Here is a 22,500-nt window from a genome sequence, read left to right on the forward strand (position 1 = left end):
GAGATAGACAAAGAGAGAAAATGAGAAGAAAAATTAGATAGAGAGAGAGAGAGAGAGAGAGAGAGAGAGAGAGAGAGAGAGAGAGAGAGAGAGAGAGAGAGAGAGAAATACATGACGAGGGAAGTATGGATTAGAAAAATAAAGGAAAGAAGAAAGAGAAAGAAGGAAGGAAATAAGAGGAATGTGCAAGAAAAAATGGAAAGAGAAAACGAAGGAAGAGGAAAGAGGTACTGGAATCCTGGAAGAAGAGGAAAAAGAGGAGGAGGAGGAGGAGGAGGAGGAGGAGGAGGAGGAGGAGGAGGAGAGAAAAAAAAAGTGGAGACGGAAGAGGGATGGGAGGGAGGGTAAAGTAAGAGTGTCGTGGTGGAGGAGAGGAAGAGGAAGAGGAGGAGGGAAGATGGAGGGGAAAAAAGAGGTATTGATGGCCCAGAGGAAGAGGGGGAGGAAGAAGAAAGTCGGGAGGGAGAGGAGAGGAAGGAGAGTGTATTGTAGCGGAGAGAAGAGGAAGAGAAGGAGGAAAAGGAGAGAAATAGGAAGAAAAAGATAAAGAAACAAGAAAAGCGTGAAAAGCAAGAAACAAAGAAAAACGTGAATAGGATAAAGCGAGGAAAGAGATTTTAGAAGAGAATGATAAAGAAGAAAGAGAAGAAAGAAAGAAAAGATGAGGAGAAGAAAGAGTACCACTAGGAGAGAATTAAGGAGAGAAGATGAACTGGAGGAGAAAATGAGAGAGAAGACAAAGAGGAAGATTGAGTGGAAGGAAGAGGGAGCAGTACATTGTGTTGGAAGAGAAAAAGAGGAAAGCATAACATAAATCAAGAGAAAAAGATAATGAAAGAGGAAAGAGAAAGAAAAGTCGTGTGTCATGGAGGAAGAGAATAAGAAGAAGAAAGAGAGAAAGAGAAAGGAGTAGGAAAAGGAGAAGGAAGAGATGAATTAGAAATAGAGAAAGAGGTTGGACAAAATTGGCATCACCGCATTTTAGTGGAAAGAGAGAAGAGGAAATGATGAGTAAGGGAAAACGGAAAGAAAGAAGAGAGATAATGAAATAGAAATGGAGGAAAAGAGGAAACGAAGGAAGAGAAAGTAGAAATCTATGGAACAATGAGATGAAAGAAAAGAAAAAAAGGCAGAGACACGAGAGAGAAGAGGAATATATAGGATAAGATGTAGGAAAAGAAAAGAAGGAAGGGATGAGAAGGAGTGAAAGAAAGGAAGAAAAAGACGGAAAGAAATGTCAAAAACAGATGAAGAAAGAGACACGAGAGAAAAGAGAAATATATAGCAAAAGATGGAGAGAGAAAAGAAGGAAGAGATGAAAAGCAGTGAAAGAAAGGAGGAAAAGACGAAGGAACGCTACAGTGGTTTGAAAAAATGGAGGAAGGAAGAGAGACTGAAAAGACAATAGATCAAGAAACAAGGAAGAGAAGAGGAGAGGAAGAGAAAATGAAGTAAAAGAAAAGGGAAGAGGGAGTGGATGAAAAGAAGTGAGGAAAATTAAGTAAGAGAGGAAAAAAAAGGAAAGAAGAAAGAGGTAGAAATGATAAAAGGAAAAATGAGAGATGGATAGGATAAGATGGAGGAAAAATAAAAAAATGAAAAATACTGATAAAAGGGAACGAGAAAAATACTAGAAAAGGAAAATGATATAGAAATATATAAGAAAGAAAGAAAGGAAGAAGAGAAAAAGGAAAAAAGAAAGAAAAGAAAGAGGAACAATATTGTGACTTGAAAGAAAAAATAAGAAAGAAAAAATGAATGAAAAATGTAAAGAAAGGAAGCAGAGAAAGAAGTGAAGAGAGAGAGAGAGAGAGAGAGAGAGAGAGAGAGAGAGAGAGAGAGAGAGAGAGAGAGAGAGAGAGAGAGAGAGAGAGAGAAAGAGAGAAGAGAGAGGAAAGAAACATTAGAGTGACTTGAGGAGAGAAAGAAAGGAAGTAGAGAGAGAGAGATAGAGAGAGAGAGAGAGAGAGAGAGAGAGAGAGAGAGAGAGAGAGAGAGAGAGATTACTGTGGCTTGCTTCTGTACTCTTGACTCACCTGTATTCACCTGTAGGAAACTAATTACTCGTGTTTGTCTCTTTACAGCCACCTGGTGCGGCCCCATCCTCCCCCCTGCAAGGTAGAGAGAGAGAGAGAGAGAGAGAGAGAGAGAGAGAGACAGAATGAGAGTGAGTGAGAGTGAGAGTAAAGGTTTTAGCAACGTGGCTTTTAGAAGTCTGCAATATATATATAAATGCAAATGAAGAGGTTTGTTAGAGTATTCCCTTTAACTTTCCCTACTTTTCCTCCTTCCTTCCTTCCTTCCTTCCTTCCTTCCTTCCTTCCTTCCTTCCTTCCTTCTTCCTTCCTTCCTTTTCGCTTTGCTTCCTTCCTTATTTCCTCCAATCTTCCTTCCTTCCTTCCAGCTTTCTCTTGTTTTTCTTTTTATTGCCCTTCCCTGACTACCGCTCCCATTTTTTCTCTTTCTCCGTCTCACTTATGCCTTTCTTTCTTACCATCTCCTCCTCCTCCTCCTCCTCCTCCTCCTCCTCCTCCTCCTCCTCCTCCTCTTCCTCCTCCATTCCATCCTTTTATTACTTTGACTGTATCTCCTCAACGTTCTTCTCTTTCCACTCTCCTTTCCTCCATGTGTATATTTCTCTCTGATCTCTCTCTCTCTCTCTCTCTCTCTCTCTCTCTCTCTCTCTCTCTCTCTCTCTCTCTCTCTCTCTCTCTCGTAGATACATTTCCTAGGATATTTCGGTGCAAAATAGATAATGTTTCCTTCTCTTCACGAATTATGCTCCTCGTTATCCCTGTGTGTGTGTGTGTGTGTGTGTGTGTGTGTGTGTGTGTGTGTGTGTGTGTGTGTGTGTGTGTGTGTGTGTGTGTGTGTGTGTGTGTGTGTGTGTGTGTGTGTGTGTGTGTTTCAGAAACTGTTTTAGATATCAGAAAGTTGCATAATTTGGTGGACGACAAACTATTCATTCTCTCTCTCTCTCTCTCTCTCTCTCTCTCTCTCTCTCTCTCTCTCTCTCTCTCTCTCTCTCTCTCTCTCTCTCTCTCTCTCTCTCTCTCTCTCTCTCTCTCTCTCTCTCTCTCTCTCCTGTATGTGTGGATGTATATATGAAACAAAAATAAATTAGTAACGTTGCTTCATTGGGAAATAGAAAATACAACAAAAAAAGCAAAAAAAAAAGAAGATAGCAAAAGGAAGGAAAGAATAAGAAATAAAATAAAAATGAAAATCTATTTACCTTTATCTGAAACCCGAAAAAGCAACAACAATAAACTAAAAATGTGAGAAATTTATTGTAGATTCTTCGTATTTGTGTTCCGCCGACAAAATAGAAAATGGAGACTTTTTTTTCAAATCCGTCTCATCGATACAAAAAAACATTTATGAATTTTAGTATGGGAGAAAAAAGCTGGATTTCTCTCCCCTCACTCGCAGCCTAGCCTCTTTCTTTGCCATTGAAGAGGATAATTCGCCCTGCCTCGTACCGTGAGAAGACTAGCTGCGTGTCAGAGAGGTAGTGGTAAAAATAGTAGTAGTGGTGGTGGTGGTGGTGGTGGTGAGTATTGGTAGTAGTAGTAGTAGTTGCTGTAATAGTATTTGTTGTAGTAGTAATAATAGTAGTAGTAATAGTAGTAGTAATAGTAGTAGTAGTAATTATAGTAGTAGTAGTAATAGTAATAGTAGTAGTAGTAGTAGTAATAGTAGTAGTAGTTGTGTAGTAGTGGTGGTGGTGGTGGTGGCAGTGGCAATGGTGGTGGTGGTGGTGGTGATTGTTGCTGTGGTGGTGGTGGTGGTGGTGGTGGTGGTGGTGGTGGCAGTGGTGGTAATGGTGGTGGTGGTGGTGGCAGTGGTGGTGGTGGTGGTGATTGTTTGCTGTGGTGGTGGTGGTGGTGGTGGTGGTAATGGTGGTGGTGGTGGCGGTGGTGGTGGTGGTGGTGGTGGTGATTGTTGCTGTGGTGGTGGTGGTGGTGGTGGTGGTGGTGGTAGGTGATGATTGTTGCTGTGGTGGTGGTGGTAGTAATAATGATTGTTGCAGTGTGGTGGTAGTAGTGGTGGTAGTAGTGGTGGTAGTAATTGTTGCTGTAGTTTTAGTAGTAGTAGTAGTAGTAGTAGTAGTAGTAGTAGTGGTAGTAGTTGTTGCTGTAGTAGTAGTAGTAGTAGTAGTAGTAGTAGTAGTAGTAGTAGTGATAGTGGTAGTAAAAATGCGCCCCAGCACTGAAAGGATTATCTTTAACTTTTACGGCCTTGAAGTTAAGAATATCACTACAGATGAAGGAAATGTGGATATCAGTGTTTTCTTGACTCCTTTTCTTCCCTTTTTTTTTATTGTTTCCTCCCTTTTCTCAGGACTTCCTTAATTCACTTCCCCCTCCCCGACACACGCGTCCTGTTTCCTCATTCTGGTGCCTTCCGTCGCCGCCACTTGTCCTGTCTTGCTCTAGTCCCGCCGCTCCAACTTTTTTTTATCTCTTTTCCTTCCCGATGCTGGTGTGCTCCGTCTCCGCTTTTCTTGTCGTTTTCTTCTTTGCTTTGTTTGTTTTTCCTTCATCCACAACTTTTTTTTCTATACGTTGTTTCTTTTTTTTTTTTTTCTTTCGTATACGTTGTGTTCGATTTTTTGGGGGTTTGTCTCTCTCTCTCTCTCTCTCTCTCTCTCTCTCTCTCTCTCTCTCTCTCTCTCTCTCTCTCTCTCTCTCTCTCTCTCTCTCTCTCTCTCTCTCTCTCTCTCTCTCTCTCTCTCTCTCTCTCTCTCTCTCTCTCTCTCTCTCTCTCTCTCTCTCTCTCTCTCTCTCTCTCTCTAACTATTTATCTACCTGCCAACTCACATAGCTACATATTTACCTAAGCCTCTATCTACCTACCCATCCCTCTAAACATCCATCAGTCTTAGTTATCGAAGCCCCCACTAGATGGCAGACCCCCAGAGCAGCATGCAACACTTTCCACTTTCTCCCTACTGTCTTACTCCTTCAAGCCGCGGCCTGACCCTTACGCCATTAGTCTCAGGATGGAAGTATTGCGTCCCTAAGGCAGCGACCCAGATGGCGGTGTGGACTCTCTCGTTTTGCTTTTATGTTGGTGTGTCTTGGTCTCGTCTGGCGGCTGGCTAGTGATTTATTATGTTTTAGTTTTGGTTTTTGTCTTTTGTGTTCAGTTTTCAGCATTCATTCCGTGTTTTTTTTTTTTTTTTGGGGGTTCATTCATGTTCTTTTTAATTTTGGTTTTGATGTATTGTTTTCTTTCTTTCTCTTCTCTTTTTTTTTTTTTTCATTTTTAACTTTCGTTTTTTTCTTTTCTATTTCTCTGTTATTTTTTTCATTATTTGTAATTGTGGTGTATTGCTTTCATTTCTTTTTTCTATTTTCTTTCTTCGTTTATTTTCATTTTCTTTTCATCCGTGGTTATATATTTTTCTTTTTTTTCTTGTTTCTTTATTTGTAGACGTAAACTTTCTCTTTTTTTTTCTTTCAGCCGTTTTCTTTCTTTTATGTATTTTTCTTACTTTTTACCATTCAGTTTTCTCCCTTGTCTCTTACATTTTCATTTCCTAATTCGTATGTGGTCGTAATTTTTTCCTTCATTCTTGCCAGCCTTACTTTTCTTATTATCCGTTGTGGTCGTGTTTCCTTCTTTCTTTCCATTCGCTCTCCTTCTCTTACCTTTATTTCCCGAGCGTCTGTAGTCATGATTCTTCCAATTTTCCTCTCTTCTCATTTTCTTCTCTCCGTCTTTCCTTTTCTCATACGTGGTCATGTTTCCTCTATTTTTTTCTTTCTTTCCTTCCTTCGTTCAAATTTGTTATCATGTTCTATCTATCCGCCGTCTCTTTTTCTCTTTCTGTTTAGGTTCAGTCTCTCACTTTCTCAACGCCTGTGGTGGTAATATTTTCTTTATTTCCATTTTCCTGGTCCTTATTTTTCCCTATTTTATTATTGTGTATAGTAATAGTATTTGCTATATTCATATTGCCTTTTTATTTCCTTTTATTCATTTACCTCTCCTTTAGAAACTCTTCTTTTCCCCCATCAAGTTACTTTTTCTCGTTTATTCTTTCATTTATTTCCTGATTTCATATTTCTTTTTATTTCCTTTATTTCTTTTCTCTCCTTTTCCCTTTATCGACCTTTTTATGCATCATGGGGTTGTTTTGTTCCCTTTCCCTCACCATTCACTCATTCGTTCTCATTCTCCCCGCATCTCCAACCCTCTTTCTATCTCTTACCTTCCCTCAATCAATCTTTCATTTACCCCATCAGGCGGTTGTAATGCTTCCTCTCCTTCCTCATCCATCCATTCATTTATTTTTCCTTTCATTTTTCCCTCCATTTCCCACTCTTTCGTTTCCTGTTTTCTTCACTCTCCTTCCCTTTACCAATCTTTCATTTACTCCATCAGGCGGTTATAATGTTCCCTGCTCCTCCCCATCTATCCATTCATTCATTCCTCTCATTTTCCCTCCATCTCCTACTCTTTCATTTCCCCGTCGTCCGTGTCGCTGTTCCTCTCCATCTCTGTCTCTTTTATCGTTTACCGCGCGCCCCGTCTGGTTGTATTTTAGCGGTAATGGCCCAACCCTGTACCAGCGCGGCCCGTGTTCCCCGCCCGAGCCTCGCTGCTGCACTGGATTAAAGTCACACTCATATAGTCAAGGTGAATGGGTCATGTGCGCTTGACTGTCAGCCACTCTGCGACATGCAAAAAACATTGGCGGTGCTGGCGTGGCATAGCGGGTCGTTGTAGCTTACTCTATCTTACTCATATGGCAATGAATAGAGGATATCTTCCCTTTCTCCCTCCCTCTCTTCCTTTCTCTCTCTCTCTTGCTCGCTCGCTCTCTCATTAGGGCCTCAGTCGCCTGGAGGAACACTGCCCAGCCAGCGCTAATAGGCGAGTGTCTTGTGCCTAGCTGGAGTGAGGCGCAGAGGGACTGAGAGACCAAGGCTGAGCTCTTGAAGGACCTGAGGGATTGGAGACTGCGGGACTAGAGTGCGTTAAGGCTGAGCGACTGAAGGATTATAAGGTTAAGGCAGTGAGGGAGTGAAAGATGAAGACATTGGAGGAGTGAAAGATCCAGAGACCAAAGGAGTGATAGATTGCAAGGGTAAGACTGTTAAGGAGTGAATGATGATTGGAGAAAGAAAAGAAAGATTGTGAGGTTAAGGAATAAGAGTGAAGGATGTAAAGGCTGAATTGAATTGTATTGGCTAGAGGACTGAAGAATTGCAAGGTTATGACAGCAAAGCAAAGAAGATAAAGACTGAAGAGATCAAAGGTGAAGGAATGAAGGTTCTTTGATGGTGAGGGTCTTTTGAGGTTCAGGCAGTGAAGAAATGAGGAAAAAACCAAGGGAATAATGCGTGGACTGGAGAACCAAAAGCGGTGAAAGAATAAAACATGAAATGATAGCCTAAATAATGAAAGTTTGCAAGATTGAGGCAGTGAAGAAGTCTCGGACACAGGAGAGGATTATGAGGATGGTTAAAAAATCTGAGTCAAGAAACGTAAAAAGTGGAGGAGTAAGACTGAATCACTAAGACTATGAAGGAAGTACAAGATGAAGAAATATACAAAAAGGTCGAGAAAGAACAGAACGAACGGACGAAGTAAAAGACTCGGCAAGGAAAATGTGAATATCTGAAGGAGTCAAAGGTCGCCCACTGTCAGCCCATCATCAGATTAACCTTTCACAGTCAGAATAAAGTTGTGATGGCTTCCTTTAAGGGTTGGAAATATTGCAAGGCTTCCATCTTTAAGTCTGCTTTGGGAGATTAGTCTGGTTATTATTAGAGTTTTTAAAGTTGGTGGAAGTTTCATTATTCACATTTCTCTATTTACTGATTCTTTATCAATTTTAGGATTCATCTCAGATTTTCCGACTTTTGCTAAGACTTGGGATTTCCATTACTTTTCAGGATATGTTATAGTTCAGTACTGAGACGCAATTTTACCTTGAGGTTTGAGCGTGATTAGACGATTTTATTGGCATTAGGAAGGGTCTATGGAGGTCAAAATATTAATGGCCAGAGTCTTTACTATTTCAATTCCCATATAAGTTTCTGAATCTGTATAAAATCGCCAAATAGTAACCAGAATGAATATGAAAACGCGTCATAGTACTGAAAGAGTTAAACACATGTATAGTTTTAAGCCAATGAGTGATGTTTTTCATTCTTGATATATCGGTGTACTAAAAACCACGAACACCGAACGCTATTTGTACATTGATGATTGATTGATTTCCTTTACGAATTATTATAAATAGAAGCATCCGTTCGTCTATCAAATTACCGCCCATCCATCTGCCTGTCTACCCGTCAATCTCTCCCCGTCCGTCTATATCTGGCCGTCCGTCCGCCCGCATCCCCAAACTCAATGTGACAACACGAACATGTATTGATCTTATGCAACTTTCTCTCCATTGCCCTTCGTGCGTTGGGCGGCCGTGGTGTCAGCGGTGACTGACTGAGACCATGTACACCTCCGGCTTTTGCATGGCAGTAGTAGTGGCAGAAGTACTGGTAATAACAGTAACAACGAAAGGAATAACAAAACAACAGCAAAACAAAAAATTGAACAATAAGAGTAGTAGTAGTAGTAGTAGTAGTAGTAATAGTAGTAGAAGTACCTAGTAGTAGCAGTAGTAGTAGTAGTAGTAGTAGTAGTAGTAGTAGTAGTAGTAGTAGTAGTAGTAGTAGTAGTAGTATAGTAGTGTAGTAGTAGTAGTAGTAGTAGTAGTAGTAGTAGTAGTAGTAGTAATAGAAGTACCTAGTAGTAGTAGTAGTAGTATTAGCAGTAGTAGTAGTAGTAGCAGTAGCAGTCCAGCAAATATAATAACGATAATAATATCATTAATGTTAACAACAACAACAACAACAACAACAACAACAACAATAATACAACACCACTCTTAGCCCAAGCCTTTCAACACCACAGCCTCCAATTACGCAACACAATGACTACCGCAGCATTCAGAGCACCGACACACACACACACACACACACACACACACACACACACACACACACACACACACACACACACACACCGGTAGCTCAGGGTTAGAGCGCTGGCTTCACAAGCCAGAGGACCGGGGTTCGATTCCCCGGCCGGGTGGAGATATTTGGGTGTGTCTCCTTTCACGTGTAGGTGGTGTTCACCTAGCAGTGAGTAGGTACGGGATGTAAATCGAGGAGTTGTGACCTTGTTGTCCCGGTGTGTGGTGTGTGCCTGGTCTCAGGCCTATCCGAAGATCGGAAATAATGAGCTCTGAGCTCGTTCCGTAGGGTAACGTCTGGCTGTCTCGTCAGAGACTGCAGCAGATCAAACAGTGAATTACACACACACACACACACACACACACACACACACACACACACACACACACACACACACACACACACACACACACGGCGGCGGCGGCGGCAACATTCCCAAAGCAACAGCGTGTACAATTAATGCCGCTTTTAACTCATTAATCTGCTCGGCATTACTCATTAATTAACGAGGCAGCACGTTCGTCTGATTGGTAGACGGCAGCAGCCAACCATGGGGAAAGACAAGGAGGGGCGGGGAGGGAGGGAGGGAATTCAAACTCTTCTTTCAGCCTCCACCTCCCAGCCTTCACTTCCTGCTCTTTCGTCTTATCGTCTTATCCTTATCCTTTTTTTTCACAGCAAAGCAATATTTTCTCATAATCATCGATAACTAACACACATTTCTTATCCCTACTGTAGTTTCTCTGATATGTTGTTAAGTAGCTTAGTTAAACGATATAAGGTTTCTATTTCTCTCTCTCTCTCTCTCTCTCTCTCTCTCTCTCTCTCTCTCTCTCTCTCTCTCTCTCTCTCTCTCTCTCTCTCTCTCTCTCTCTCTCTCTCTCTCTCTCTCTCTCTCTCTCCAGTATTTTTCGCCATCTACAGATTCAATTTAGACACACTTTTGCCTCTACAGTTTATTAAGTTCTGTAGTTTAGAAAACTGCGACATCAATCAATCTATTTCATTTTTCTTTCTACATCTAATATTTTCATAATCATCTACAGCTTTTGTAAACTTTTTTCCCCGAATTCATTTGGTTCTCTATACAATTTTGTAGGTTAGGAAAGGCAGTATTAACCTCTTTTTCAATGCCAATCGTTTTCTTTTACAGCATTTAGAGTGTTAACCCCTTCAGAACCATGACGCGCTTCCATATTCATTCTGCTTAATGTTTTATGATTTTATACAGTTTCAGAAACTCATGTGTAGGATTCAAATAGCAAAGACTTTGGCCATTAATCTTCTGACCTCCATAAACCCGTCCTCATGTCAATAAAATGGTCTAATGGTACAAAAAACTCAAGGTAAAAAGAATCTATTCATCCAGAAGAAACTGATGCAATACGATCATGAAAATAAATACTTTATTGCTTTCTAAATATTTACCTTCAGACGTTCTACATCGAGTGACTATTGAAAAAAAAATAACACTATCGTACATCACATTTCCTTTCTTAAAATTCATCTTCAGACACTATCTGATATGATTGTGAAAAAAAGCTACTGAATCACCAGACGTACTTTTTTTCCATTTAAATATAATGTCTCCCACACCGGCTGCGTAGCGGTGGCTCTCCTCATAAGGATCTGGGTACGTGACAGTTCTCAGAATACTGGGTCTTTTATACAAGTAAGAATTTGTTCAATATTTTCTCGTATCAAAGTTCGCCGACTGATTGTTTATTCATTGTTACTCGAGTAAACCAACTTTAATTCACATTAATGAGACTAGTTATACATTAACTGGGATTGAGTTAACTGGGTACGTCTCTGATCCAGGAAGATCTGTCAGGTGTATAAAAACAGAAAGTTTGAGAATCATTAATATAGAGGTTACGTAGACGCTCTCTCTCTCTCTCTCTCTCTCTCTCTCTCTCTCTCTCTCTCTCTCTCTCTCTCTCTCTCTCTCTCTCTCTCTCTCTCTCTCTCTCTCTCTCTCTCTCTCTCTCTCTCTCTCTCTCTCTCTCTCTCTCTCTCTCTCTCTCTCTCTCTCTCTCTCTCTCTCTCTCTCTCTCTCTCTCTCTCTCTCTCTCTCTCTCTCTCTCTCTCTCTCTCTCTCTCTCTCTCTCTCTCTCTCTCTCTCTCTCTCTCTCTCTCTCTCTCTCTCTCTCTCTCTCTCTCTCTTCATTGATTGAGCAAGATCATTACTGCTTAATAGTTATTACCCTGGCTGTCAGTGTTTTGTTTGGTGGCGTGCTCTTCATCCTAACTTTCCAAGGCGCTGTGGTCTCTTTATTTGCATTATCTCACCTCCCCAGTGTTTTCATGGAACGGTTTCACAATGCGCATTGGTGCAATCAGCTCAGTGGATGGATGGGGCGTCATCACTTTGGCTGACGAGATGTTCAAGCATTATCTGCTAAGCTCGAGGATCACAGATAAATTCCAGGAACCAAACAACTATAAGTCTCGCAGCCACGCCAGGCAGCCTTCTCCCTCCCTTCCTCCCCCATCATCCCCTGCCCCGCCTCCGCCAGCTGCCGTGATTGCGGCGCGTCGCGACTCTCATGGCATCGAGCCGAGCACTGCTGCAGATCCGCCGTGACCTACACCCCGAGGGCACGAGTGTCTGGACGGCTGGATAAAAGTGACTGGTTTTTGCAAGCTGCATGACGCAAGGGTTTCATGACTATTGTCTTAAGAAACGGAGCAAGACCACTTAGGGAACTTTACCCTCGCCCACTGGCCTGAGCATGTTACTCCCTCTCATCTGTCGAGGGGAGGACTCCCATAATGTTTCCTGCATCCCATAAAACCTTTGCCTTAGCGTAGCATTACAGTTGCGTCACTCTTCTCTATTGCCTCATGCTGGTAAGCAGGAAATTAAAACTCATGACACATACTCGTACAGTGTCAGGATTTCCGGTGAAGCTTCCTCCTCCACCTCCTCCTCCTCCTCCTCCTCCTCCTCCTCCTCCTCCTCCTCCTCCTCCTCCTCCTCCTCCTCCTCCTCCTCCTCCTCCTCCTCCTCCTCCTCCTCCTCTTCCTCCTCCTCCTCCTCCTCCTCCTCCTCCTCCTCCTCCTCTTTCTCTTCCTCCTCCGAACGATGCAGCGTGCCCTAGTGACCTGAGCAGCACACAACGACCATTTCTTCCACCGTCAGCAAGGCTTCCTTGAAGGGTGTCCTGCCGATGATATTTTCCCTAAGTGCATTTTGGTGCCGCCCAGAGCGTGGCCTCAGCAAATCTGTCACCTGTCATCTGTCCGTCACACATCACAAGCCATCACTGAGGCGGAAACTTTGAAAACTCTGCCGAAAACCTTCATGTAGAGATTTTTGTTATTACCATTAGCACTCTGGACTCGAGTGTGACCTGGCGGACATCCAAGGACACCTCACCGACATACCGTTCACTCCTACCATTCCTCTCCCTTCACCCTCTCACCTAATACCCTCCCTCCTTCCCTCTCCCCTCTACCTCCCTCCCTCCCTCCCTACCTCATCTCCCGCCGCGTGCTGTCCTATTACAGATCACCTTGATGTGCCGCGCTTCAGAATGGAATTTCCGCCACAGTGTCCCTGGAGTCTTGATATTGCAGAGGGCCGGTGCCGTGCCCATACCTCGGTGTCACCTCCACGACGCCGCGCACGCCCGCCTCACTTCCTCAAAGACTTTTACCTCTTTGTTATTCATGGATTTTAGCGGCCTTTGTTGCGTGGTGGATTATTGCTCCTACTCAGCACGATACATTGCGACGTGAGTGAAGCTGGTGGTGGTGGTGGTGGTGGTGGTGGTGGTGGTGGTAGTAGTAGTAATGGTAGAAGAGTAGTAATAGGAGTGATAGTATTCGTTGTTGTTATCGTTGTTGTTGTTACTGCTAATTCAGGCAGAGCAGCAGAAGCAATATCATCAGAAGTAATATCAGCAGAGGCAGCAACAGAGGCAGCAGTGGCAGCAAAATAAGAAAAAGCAGAAGCAAATCTTGTTAGTCTTCTGTCAAGCAACAAAGACGAAGGAAATTGCTTTTGCATTTTTCGTTGACCTTCACACCTGCCAGTCCGTGTGTCTGCCTTTCAGTAAGCAATGGACGGCATTTTAAAACAAGGAAGGAGAAAAGGAAATAAAATAAGGCAGTGCCAACTCTCTCCCCTCCCACCACGCCACGCCCTCTTCTATCCCCAATCTCCATCCGTACTCCATTCCACACTCCCTACCTATCTCCCTCCCCAAGACTTCCGCTCCATCCGTCCTTTGCTTCATATCCCTTCAGCCTCTTCTCCTTCCCATCCCCGTTACAGTGGAAGCTACTCCCTATTCTATTGTACTATACACCTTCCGTTTTATATTTATCCTCTATATTTATCTTATTCCTTCCCTCCCTCTTTCTCTCGCCTCCTCACTTCCTCCATTCCTCGCACTCCCAGACGCCCACTTACTTTTCCTCACCGTCTCCTGCCACACTTTCAAGTCTCTATCTCAGTTTCCAGTCTCGCTACAGTGACGTATCACATGAAAAGTATTGCATTCACAACTTCTTGTCGAGCAAATTATTATCTTCGTTTCGTCTCCAGCATCGTGTTCTTGTTGCCCAAGATTCAAGTGTCGCGTATAGATAGATATTTACAAGCGTTTCTTTATCTCATTTCGTTTTTTTTTTTTTTTTTAACAGACGTTTGTGAAAGTTGCTAAGATTTAAGAGATCGTTTATTTTATGATTTCAGTGATAGTTTAATTTAGGAAAGGCACTCGTGAATTAGAGTTTTCAAGTGTGGTTTCATGATTCTGATGATAATTTTGAAATGTTTCTGCACCATCAATGAGAGGGAAAGAATACAAAAAACACATCATCCCTGTAGCAATCATTTTCATATTCTTAAACGCTTGGTCATCTTATCAAGACCACTTTTAAGACTCGCATGAATTTGAATCTTCAAGGATGTTTTTGATGATTGCAATGATAGCTTAGCAAAAATTCTGTGCCAGCGGTGGGAGAAAAGACATCACAAGAGACAAACTTCCTTGTGTGGTCTTTCAAAATAGTCATTACGAAAGCACCAAAGCGTTTAAGAATACAAGACTCGGCCCGCAGCAGTTGGGTTTTTGCTCGAATCGCACACAATTCAATTCATTTCGTTCACTGGACCAAGAATGAGTGAAGGGAGTGACTGATTAGTCCTCCACGGGCGCCTTGAGTCAACTTTGCATGTGTAATGAAGAAAATGTCGCATCTCTCTCTCTCTCTCTCTCTCTCTCTCTCTCTCTCTCTCTCTCTCTCTCTCTCTCTCTCTCTCTCTCTCTCTCTCTCTCTCTCTCTCTCTCTCTCTCTCTCTCTCTCTCTCTCTCTCTCTCTCTCTCTCTCTCTCTCTCTCTCTCTCTCTCTCTCTCTCTCTCTCTCTCTCTCTCTCTCTCAACTAGTGAGGAGAATTGACGCTAGTGAGGAGAATTGACGAGCGACAGAGAAGAGATAGAGGGAAGAGAGAGAGAGAAAGAAGAGGGACAGACGGTGTTGGTTGAACTGGCTCAGAACCTTAATAGTAAGCGAGGCATCTTTTCGCCGGCGTCTTGCTGAGTGTGTTTAGCTGAGTGGTGTTGTTATTGCCTTGTCTTCTGTTTGTGCAAGTTTAGAGCCAAGGTGGAGGTGGTATATTGTTGTATTTACCTAGTTACGAATAGTGAACGTATGTGTGTGTGTGTGTGTGTGTGTGTGTGTGTGTGTGTGTGTGTGTGTGTGTGTGTGTGTGTGTGTGTGTGTGTGTGTGTTTGTGTGTGAGCAGGTCCATTAAACATTCAAGAGATCACATCACCGATTCTCAGAAGGGAATTTCTCTCTCTCTCTCTCTCTCTCTCTCTCTCTCTCTCTCTCTCTCTCTCTCTCTCTCTCTCTCTCTCTCTCTCTCTCTCTCTCTCTCTCTCCACACCTCCATTGATCATTAAGCTGCAATATTGAACTCATGAATACCAATGACGGAGAGGAGGAGGAAGAGGTGGAGGAGGAGGAGGAGGAAATGAGAGAGATGATGGTGATGGTGGTGGTGGTGGTGGTAGTGATGATGGGAAGGTGAAAGAGAAAAGAGTAACTTCTTTTCTCTTCTCCTACCGTCCCTCATCTCTTCCCGCCTCCCTCTCTTTCACTCCTCTCGACTCCTCTCGTTCCTCTCGGCTCCTCAACAAATATCTTCCCGTCACAAACTTCCTCCCATCATAAACCTTCACCCTTGTTCTCGTCACTACCCTACATTTAACCCTTGTTTGTTCCTTCCTTTGTATTTCTTTGCGTCCCTCACCCTCACCACCACCACCACCACCACCTAACCCACCACATACCTTCAGCAACAAACCATCACAAACCTCCTATCCACACTATCTTCAAACCATCCATCTAATCATGACAAAAACAACTTACAAGATCCTGACACATCTGATGCTCTTTTGTTCCTATCTTTGTGTTCTTTTGTACATGACCCTCACCTCACCTCACCTCACCTCACCTCCCTTCCCATATCCCATCTTGCCCCTCTCCCGCCACCCCATACCACCGTGCGTCGCTTCATTACTCGCGGCGCTCCGTCTCTTTATTGCTGTGCGCCGCGTTCAAATGACGCTCTGCCGGACACATCATTAATGCACATTATACACGTGTCGCTTCATCAAACCTGAGGAGAGAGAGAGAGAGAGAGAGGTTAGAGAGATGAGAGAGAGAGAGAGAGAGAGAGAGAGAACTTGAGAGAGAGAGAGAGAGAGAGAGAGAGAGAGAGAGAGAGAGAGAGAGAGAGAGAGAGAGAGAGAGAGAGAGAGAGAGAGAGAGAGAGAGAGAGAGAGAGAGAGAGAGAGAGAGAGAGAGAGAGAGAGAGAGAGAGAGAGAGAGAGAGGTTTTTTTATTTCTTTGTATGTTTGCGACTGTTGTGAATATCATTAAAGAAAGAAACAGGTAGGAAGAGAAGCAGCTCTCTCTGTGTGTGTGTGTGTGTGTGTGTGTGTGTGTGTGTGTGTGTGTGTGTGTGTGTGTGTGTGTGTAATTCACCACGGTTGTCTGCTGGTCACCCAGCCAGTCTCAGAGCCAGTCTCAGAGCTCATAGACCGATCTTCGGGTAGGACTGAGACCATAACACACTCCACACACCGGGAACGCGAGGCCACAACCCCGTACCTATTTACTACTAGGTGAACAAGGGCTACACATTAAGAGGCTTGCCCATTTGCCTCGCCGCTTCCCGGGACTCGAACCCGGGCCCTCTCGATTGTGAGTCGAACGTGCTAACTACACTACGCGGTGTGTGAATAGAATAGAATAGAATGTGTGTGTGTGTGTGTGTGTGTGTGTGTGTGTGTGTGTGTGTGTGTGTGTGTGTAATTCACCTCGGTTTCCTGCTGGTCACCCAGCCAGTCTTCCCCAGTACGGAGCGAACCCAGACCTCATAGACCGATCTTCGGGTAGGACTGAGACCACAACACACTCCACACACCGGGAAAGCGAGGCCACAACCCCTCGAGTTACATCCCATACCTATTTACTGCTAGGTGAACAGGGGTCATACATTAAGAGGCTTGCCCATTTGCCTCGCCGCTTCCCGGGACTCGAACCTGGGCCTCTCGATTGTGAGTCGAGCGTGCTAACCACTACACTATGCGATGTGTGTGTGTGTGTGTGTGTGTGTGTGTGTGTGTGTGTGTGTGTGTGTGTGTGTGTGTGTGTGTGTGTGTGTGTGTGTTTTCTTCCCTTGCGAGTATTATGGACATTAGTACTATAGCTGAGCAGTGTGCCTCAGTGACAAAGGCTGAGCAGCGTATAATGAAGCAGGTGGCATTAAGGTTATTGTGCCCGAGTGTAGAAGTGGCGATGGTCGTGATTAGTTTACTCAGAGCAAAGGTTCTTTCTGTCGTCGGACTTCAGTGAGACAAATGAGTAAGAAAGATAAAAGGGAGACTCAGCTTGAAAAGAAGTGGTATGATAATATTCTCGCGTTTTCACTTCCGCGTTTTCACTTCCAGTATTCTTCAGAGAGAATGTAACAGCTAAAATCAGACTTTCTACTGAATATCATGATGGATGCCTTGAAGCTGGAGGAGAACGATTTATGATAGACAGAAATGCCATTACAGCTGTCTTATCAAACGTTTAAGTTGAAAAGGTTTTCCTAATGATAATCATAATTCTAAAAAGAGATTCTGCTTTCTAATTGGAGTTACTGAGATTTTAAGATGTTTTCATAATATCAATGAGAGTTTAACAAAAGCTCTGCATGATTAATGGGAAAAATATCCATGACAGTGAGCCAAGTGGCATATGAGCTCCGAAAAAAAGTTCTTGTGAGATGAAGCGTTTATTGATACATTATAAAGAGAGGATGTCTTTGAAAAACTTATCTAGTTTTATATGAAACCATAAGCAATGAACAACACAAAAGGCAGCTCTGCATGTCCTACCTAACTGTCAGTTCAATGTCTATTCAAAAGAGCAAACATGTCAAATTCTATAAAAGTGAAAGAGAACACTAGGTTTTGTTCTTATATTTTGTCATCACAGAGGACACGATAACTCTTCTGATTTATTGCTTGGAGACTGACAACTTCAGTGGACATTTTTGTATGACCTTTTGTTCCCTCCAGGCCAGTCTCATTGCATTAAGCGTTTTATTGTTCCAAAGACTTGGCTATGCCATTCAGGCACCAGTCATACAAATCAGTAGCCACGCAGGAGACACGCGGAATCTAAAGTAGACCAACTTCAGCGAGGCATAGGGACAGCGCCTGCCGTGATTGCCTTGCCCGTCGACTGAATTGAAGGAAATGGTAAACAGTTTACGAAAGGGACAACTGTTACAGTGGTTCTGAAGAATAGAACCCTCGTAACTATTTGGTTTGAATCATTGTTGTTTGGTAAAGAGTGTCGCCTTACAATAGACAGACCATTCAGGCGGCCATCACCCCGAGAGTGAATTGTTCCTGTTGGCTGGAACTAATCATCAGCTCCCAGCCACTCACAACGAGACAAAGGCCAGTATTCTGAAAAGTTTTGCTCCATCACCTCGACTATTTACAAAGGCCACTGAATGATTAACCGAGTTTTAAAGAACATTTATCCAGTTAATAACTCTTGTTAACCATAAGAACACCCTTAGAATATTATGAGAAACTCCAAGTAAAGGCTTTTGAATGTAATAGAGGTGGAGAGCAGATGTGTTTCAGAATACTGTCCAAACACACACGTACAATGAACAGATTTTCATCTCATTGTGCGCGCTGAATACTAATGTTTCCAGAAACATTGCAGGACGACAGTGAAAACAAGTGAGACTCGATCATTATGTGAAATGTTCGTTAAAATTGGTTCCCACGGACTTATTAAACGCGCCGGGCTGTGTTCTATGCATTCCGAAGCCTGCGAGCTGTATAGGTTTTAGTTTTCATCAATGGCATCCTTGTTATTGGAGGCAAATCCCCTATAATGCGATTGGCAAAACTGCATCACGATTCTCCGCGGACGTAAAATTGTGGAAACGTTTTTGTTAATGAAGAGGAAGCTTCCAGTTTTGCAGCCATTCGAGAGAGAGAGAGAGAGAGAGAGAGAGAGAGAGAGAGAGAGAGAGAGAGAGAGAGAGAGAGAGAGAGAGAGAGAGAGAGAGAGAGAGAGAGAGAGAGAGAGAGAGAGAGAGAGAGAGAGAGAGAGAGAGAGAGAGAGAGAGAAACTGCCTGACTGATTAATAGACTAACTGACTGACTGACTGACAGTTGATTGAATATATGAATGAATGACAAATTGACAAACTGATACTGGCTGACTATCTAACGAACTGACCGACTGCCTGGCTACCTGACTCACTACTGGCCTGGCAGAATGTAACACAAAAGCATCAGTCTTCCTGTCATCGCGGGTGGCCAGTCTCTGCACGCACGTATTGTATCACTAATGTTGCGCGACCAGCATGGTGCAGCAGCTGGCCAGGGACGTCAACACAGCAGCAAGAGGGCGTACATCAAAAGGTGTTTGCTGCTGCTGCTGATTGTCTGTTGGTATTCTGGCGCGTGGTTTGGTGGTTCGATGGCTTGGTGGTTTGGTGGTTTGATTCTGACCTTCGATTTCTGGATTCGTTGCTTCGGATCTCATGAAAACGAATCAAACGATTATTTCATTTGTACTCTTTCCTTAGACGATTCACATAACTAGTAGAATATATACGGTATTTTCTTTTTCGTTTTCATAATGGTGTCGAGGTTCTCGTGTGTCCTCCAGGACAGCAAATTAGAGAATGAGGCTCTTATTCTGAGGCACTTTGCTCTCTCACCATGATTATTTCCAAGTGCTTCTCAAGAGTGTTTCTTCTATTAATAATGAAGAAATCTTGTTAATATGTCACTAGAAATGTAAAAAGAAAATAAATAAAATAAAAACCCGTGTACCTTCATTTAGAAACTATTGAATGTAGTGGAGGTACAGCGCAGTTTTAGAATATGGTCTTAATACTCAAGAATTCGTAGCGAGGACAGCAGCTTCACTTGGCAGTCGCGCGTCACAATGCAGTGCGCGGCTCATTGCCACCCACGGGAGAGTACGTGACGCACCCTCTTATCGTGGCTGGGGCGCTGAGGGAAGGAGAGGCGGCGCCGGCAGACTTGAGTGAGTAAGGTGCGCGCGTGCACACACACACACACACACACACACACACACACACACACACACACACACAGAGAGAGAGAGAGAGAGAGAGAGAGAGAGAGGGGGGGGGCGAAGGTACGGGATCGGGGAAAAGGAACTATCAGAAGTAATGTGTTTACTGATAGATTAGCCAGATTTCTACATTATTAATAGGATAAACTCTTGAGAACCCTGTTAATGATTTATGTGACCTCTCAAAGCAAAGCGTTTCTCAGTCCGTGTCTTAAGAGATCAAGATTGTAGACGTCTTGTAATAGAGAGAGAACTGAAAGGAAGACAAAACAAGACGACATACTTCTTTCATTGTCATCATTACCTAACAACAACAACAACAACAACAACAACAACAACAACAACAGCCGGTCACTCGGGACACAACTGACCGTCCTAACAAATCCTTAGTACTTGGAAATCCCCTCCCGTCTCTCTCTCTCTCTCTCTCTCTCTCTCTCTCTCTCTCTCTCTCTCTCTCTCTCTCTCTCTCTCTCTCTCTCTCTCTCTCTCTCTCTCTCTCTCTCTCTCTCTCTCTCTCTCTCTCTCTCTCTCTCTCTCTCTCTCTCTCTCTCTCTCTCTCTCTCTCTCTCTCTCTCTCTCTCTCTCTCTCTCTCTCTCTCTCTCTCTCTCTCTCTCTCTCTCTTCTTTCTTTCTTGCCGCAGTGACCAACATTTTTTACAACATAACAACAATAAGTAAGGGTCACCTCCAGTCTTCCCTGAACTCCCTAACGAGCCCTCAGTACCGTCCGCCAGCTCCTTGTGTTCCTTTCTCTCTCCTCGATCGTGCTGCCGCAGTAAGCAACGCCTACTCGTAGCAGCAGTGTGGCGTGTTTTCCAGTCCTTCCTCATTATACTTTCACGCGTGGCCTCACTGTCACTTTGCCTCCTCAAGAATGGTAATTATGACACTGCCTCACTTTGTCCTTCAGTGACAGTAGGGCGCTGCTAGGTTATCAAGGTTCCTTCAGGTTACTTTTCTCACAGTTTCTTCATGGCTAACAATTCTGAACATTTTGTCCAAGCTTCATGTTATTCAATGTAAGCATAAATGTTTTAATGTCAAAATCATTTGTTGGTTTGGTGACTAAAACCCCACTCAAATTCTGATTCATAAAGGCAGAATAGTTTTTAATTTGTCCGGACGTCAGATTATTCATTCAATAAAGGCGTAGATGTTAGTCTTAGTGCCATAGAGTCGGTTGTTGAGTTGGTGATTGAAACAGATAATAACGTTCATCCTTTCCTCATTTGTAAAGGAAGAGCACTTGTTGCACACCTATTCCTGTATCACTTACTCGTCTTTACCTTACAGCTCCAACTTTTCCTGCTTAGGAGTCTTTTTTTTTATTTATACCATGTGGACTTTTCACGGGAATTTATGGGCTAAAGGGGATACTTTTGGGGGTACCTCATATTATCTCAAAACCCACCCGCTAGGAAACCGTTGCCCCGAGTGAGAAACCCCAACCTACACTCGGACCGTGGACAGGATTCGAACCCGTGCGCTTGGAGACCCCTCGGACCCCAAAGCACGCATGGTTCCACTGTACCACGGCATCTAATCCGCCGCTCATCATTTTCTCGTGTGCTCTCTTTGCCCTCTGTATTTGCCAGTTGCGGTGCCGGAGATTGCCACAAATCTCTAGACTTCATATAGAGTTAGGCCAATTTGCAAATGAAACCAAAATTCTTCCCTTCATTGAAAGCTTTAATCTTCATAACTATTGCTCACTTTATTGTTTGGCTGCAAAGCTAGATACAAAATTAGTTTATACAAGTTTCCTCGTCCTCCACCGTCCCGTAGGTGAGTTCTCGTATCAAAGAGGTAATGAGTGCGTTTAGGAGGCACCCCAGAGAGCAGTGTTGCGACCCCAGGCTACACCCACACTCCAGGGAATACTCGTACCCGCATCACGCCTGGCCTCGTGTATCTTTCTCGTCCCTCACCGCCCTTCGTCCCTCTCCAATTCTTGTGCACCTCTAACCGCATCCTTCTCTGTCCCTCTCCTTTTCCATCCCGCGTCCCCATCCACCTCGCGTCCTCTTTAGACGGGAATTACTTTTTACAAACTCACAGACTAGGGTCAAATGAAAGGGCGGATAAAACGTGGCACAAACGCTCCAAGGGTCGCACACATGGCAGGAAACACAGAACTGCGACAAATATATCAAACAAAGCAGGCATGTGTGGGGAACTCGGCCTTAATGAAAACAACACAATGATATAAATCCCAAAAGGCTGTCAAGAGACACAAAAATAATAAACATTGACAGAGCAAAGAACTCGTTGTGTTTGTATCTGTCCAGCTGTGTATCAGTTTTCTCATAACTTTGTTTTGTAGCGATGACCTCGCAGCACGTAGCGCATATGCCTTAGAGGTCCCTGACGATCAAAGGCTACTGACAGAGCGAAGCCTCGAGTCTTATGGAGACAATAATAGTAGACGTTCATTACTATTACAGCTAGACGACAAGCAAAAAACAATTAACAGTGAACTTGTTGAATAAATTACATTTCCTTTGTTATTCACTAAATATAGCAAGCCAGAGGAAAATCCATCCTGGTATTCGCTAGCACAGTGTTCACAAACGTCAATAAACGTTCCAACGCCTATTGGAACTTCATAAAACGAATTGTGACTGTTGAATGATACAAGAAGATGTAAATAGTTTTTTTCTTTTATGTAAGCGGACGCTGATCTTGAACAAAAATAATTGATTAAATAGATACTGAATTTCCTTTACAATAGGATGCAGTCAAAAGAAAAGAGGGATCACACAAAATTTGAGAAGCGTATACTAAAAAAAAAAAATCACCTTTCTCATATTGAACCACGTCTGAAAATCGAAAAAGACCCACCCTTCCCGGCAAC

The 22,500-nt window shown here is 43.3% G+C and overlaps 1 protein-coding gene across 1 annotated transcript in view; it reads left to right on the forward strand.

Moving 5' to 3' along the window:
• LOC123516463 overlaps nucleotides 1-22,500 on the forward strand; it is a 170,868-nt gene that overhangs the window by 124,664 nt on the left and 23,704 nt on the right. The window contains exon 4 of the mRNA XM_045275775.1: nucleotides 2,085-2,118. Within this exon, the coding sequence (XP_045131710.1) occupies nucleotides 2,085-2,118 (34 nt within the window). The remainder of the gene's footprint in view (nucleotides 1-2,084; nucleotides 2,119-22,500) is intronic.

The sequence above is a fragment of the Portunus trituberculatus genome, chromosome 41 (assembly GCF_017591435.1).
Source record: "Portunus trituberculatus isolate SZX2019 chromosome 41, ASM1759143v1, whole genome shotgun sequence".
NCBI lineage: Eukaryota > Metazoa > Arthropoda > Malacostraca > Decapoda > Portunidae > Portunus > Portunus trituberculatus.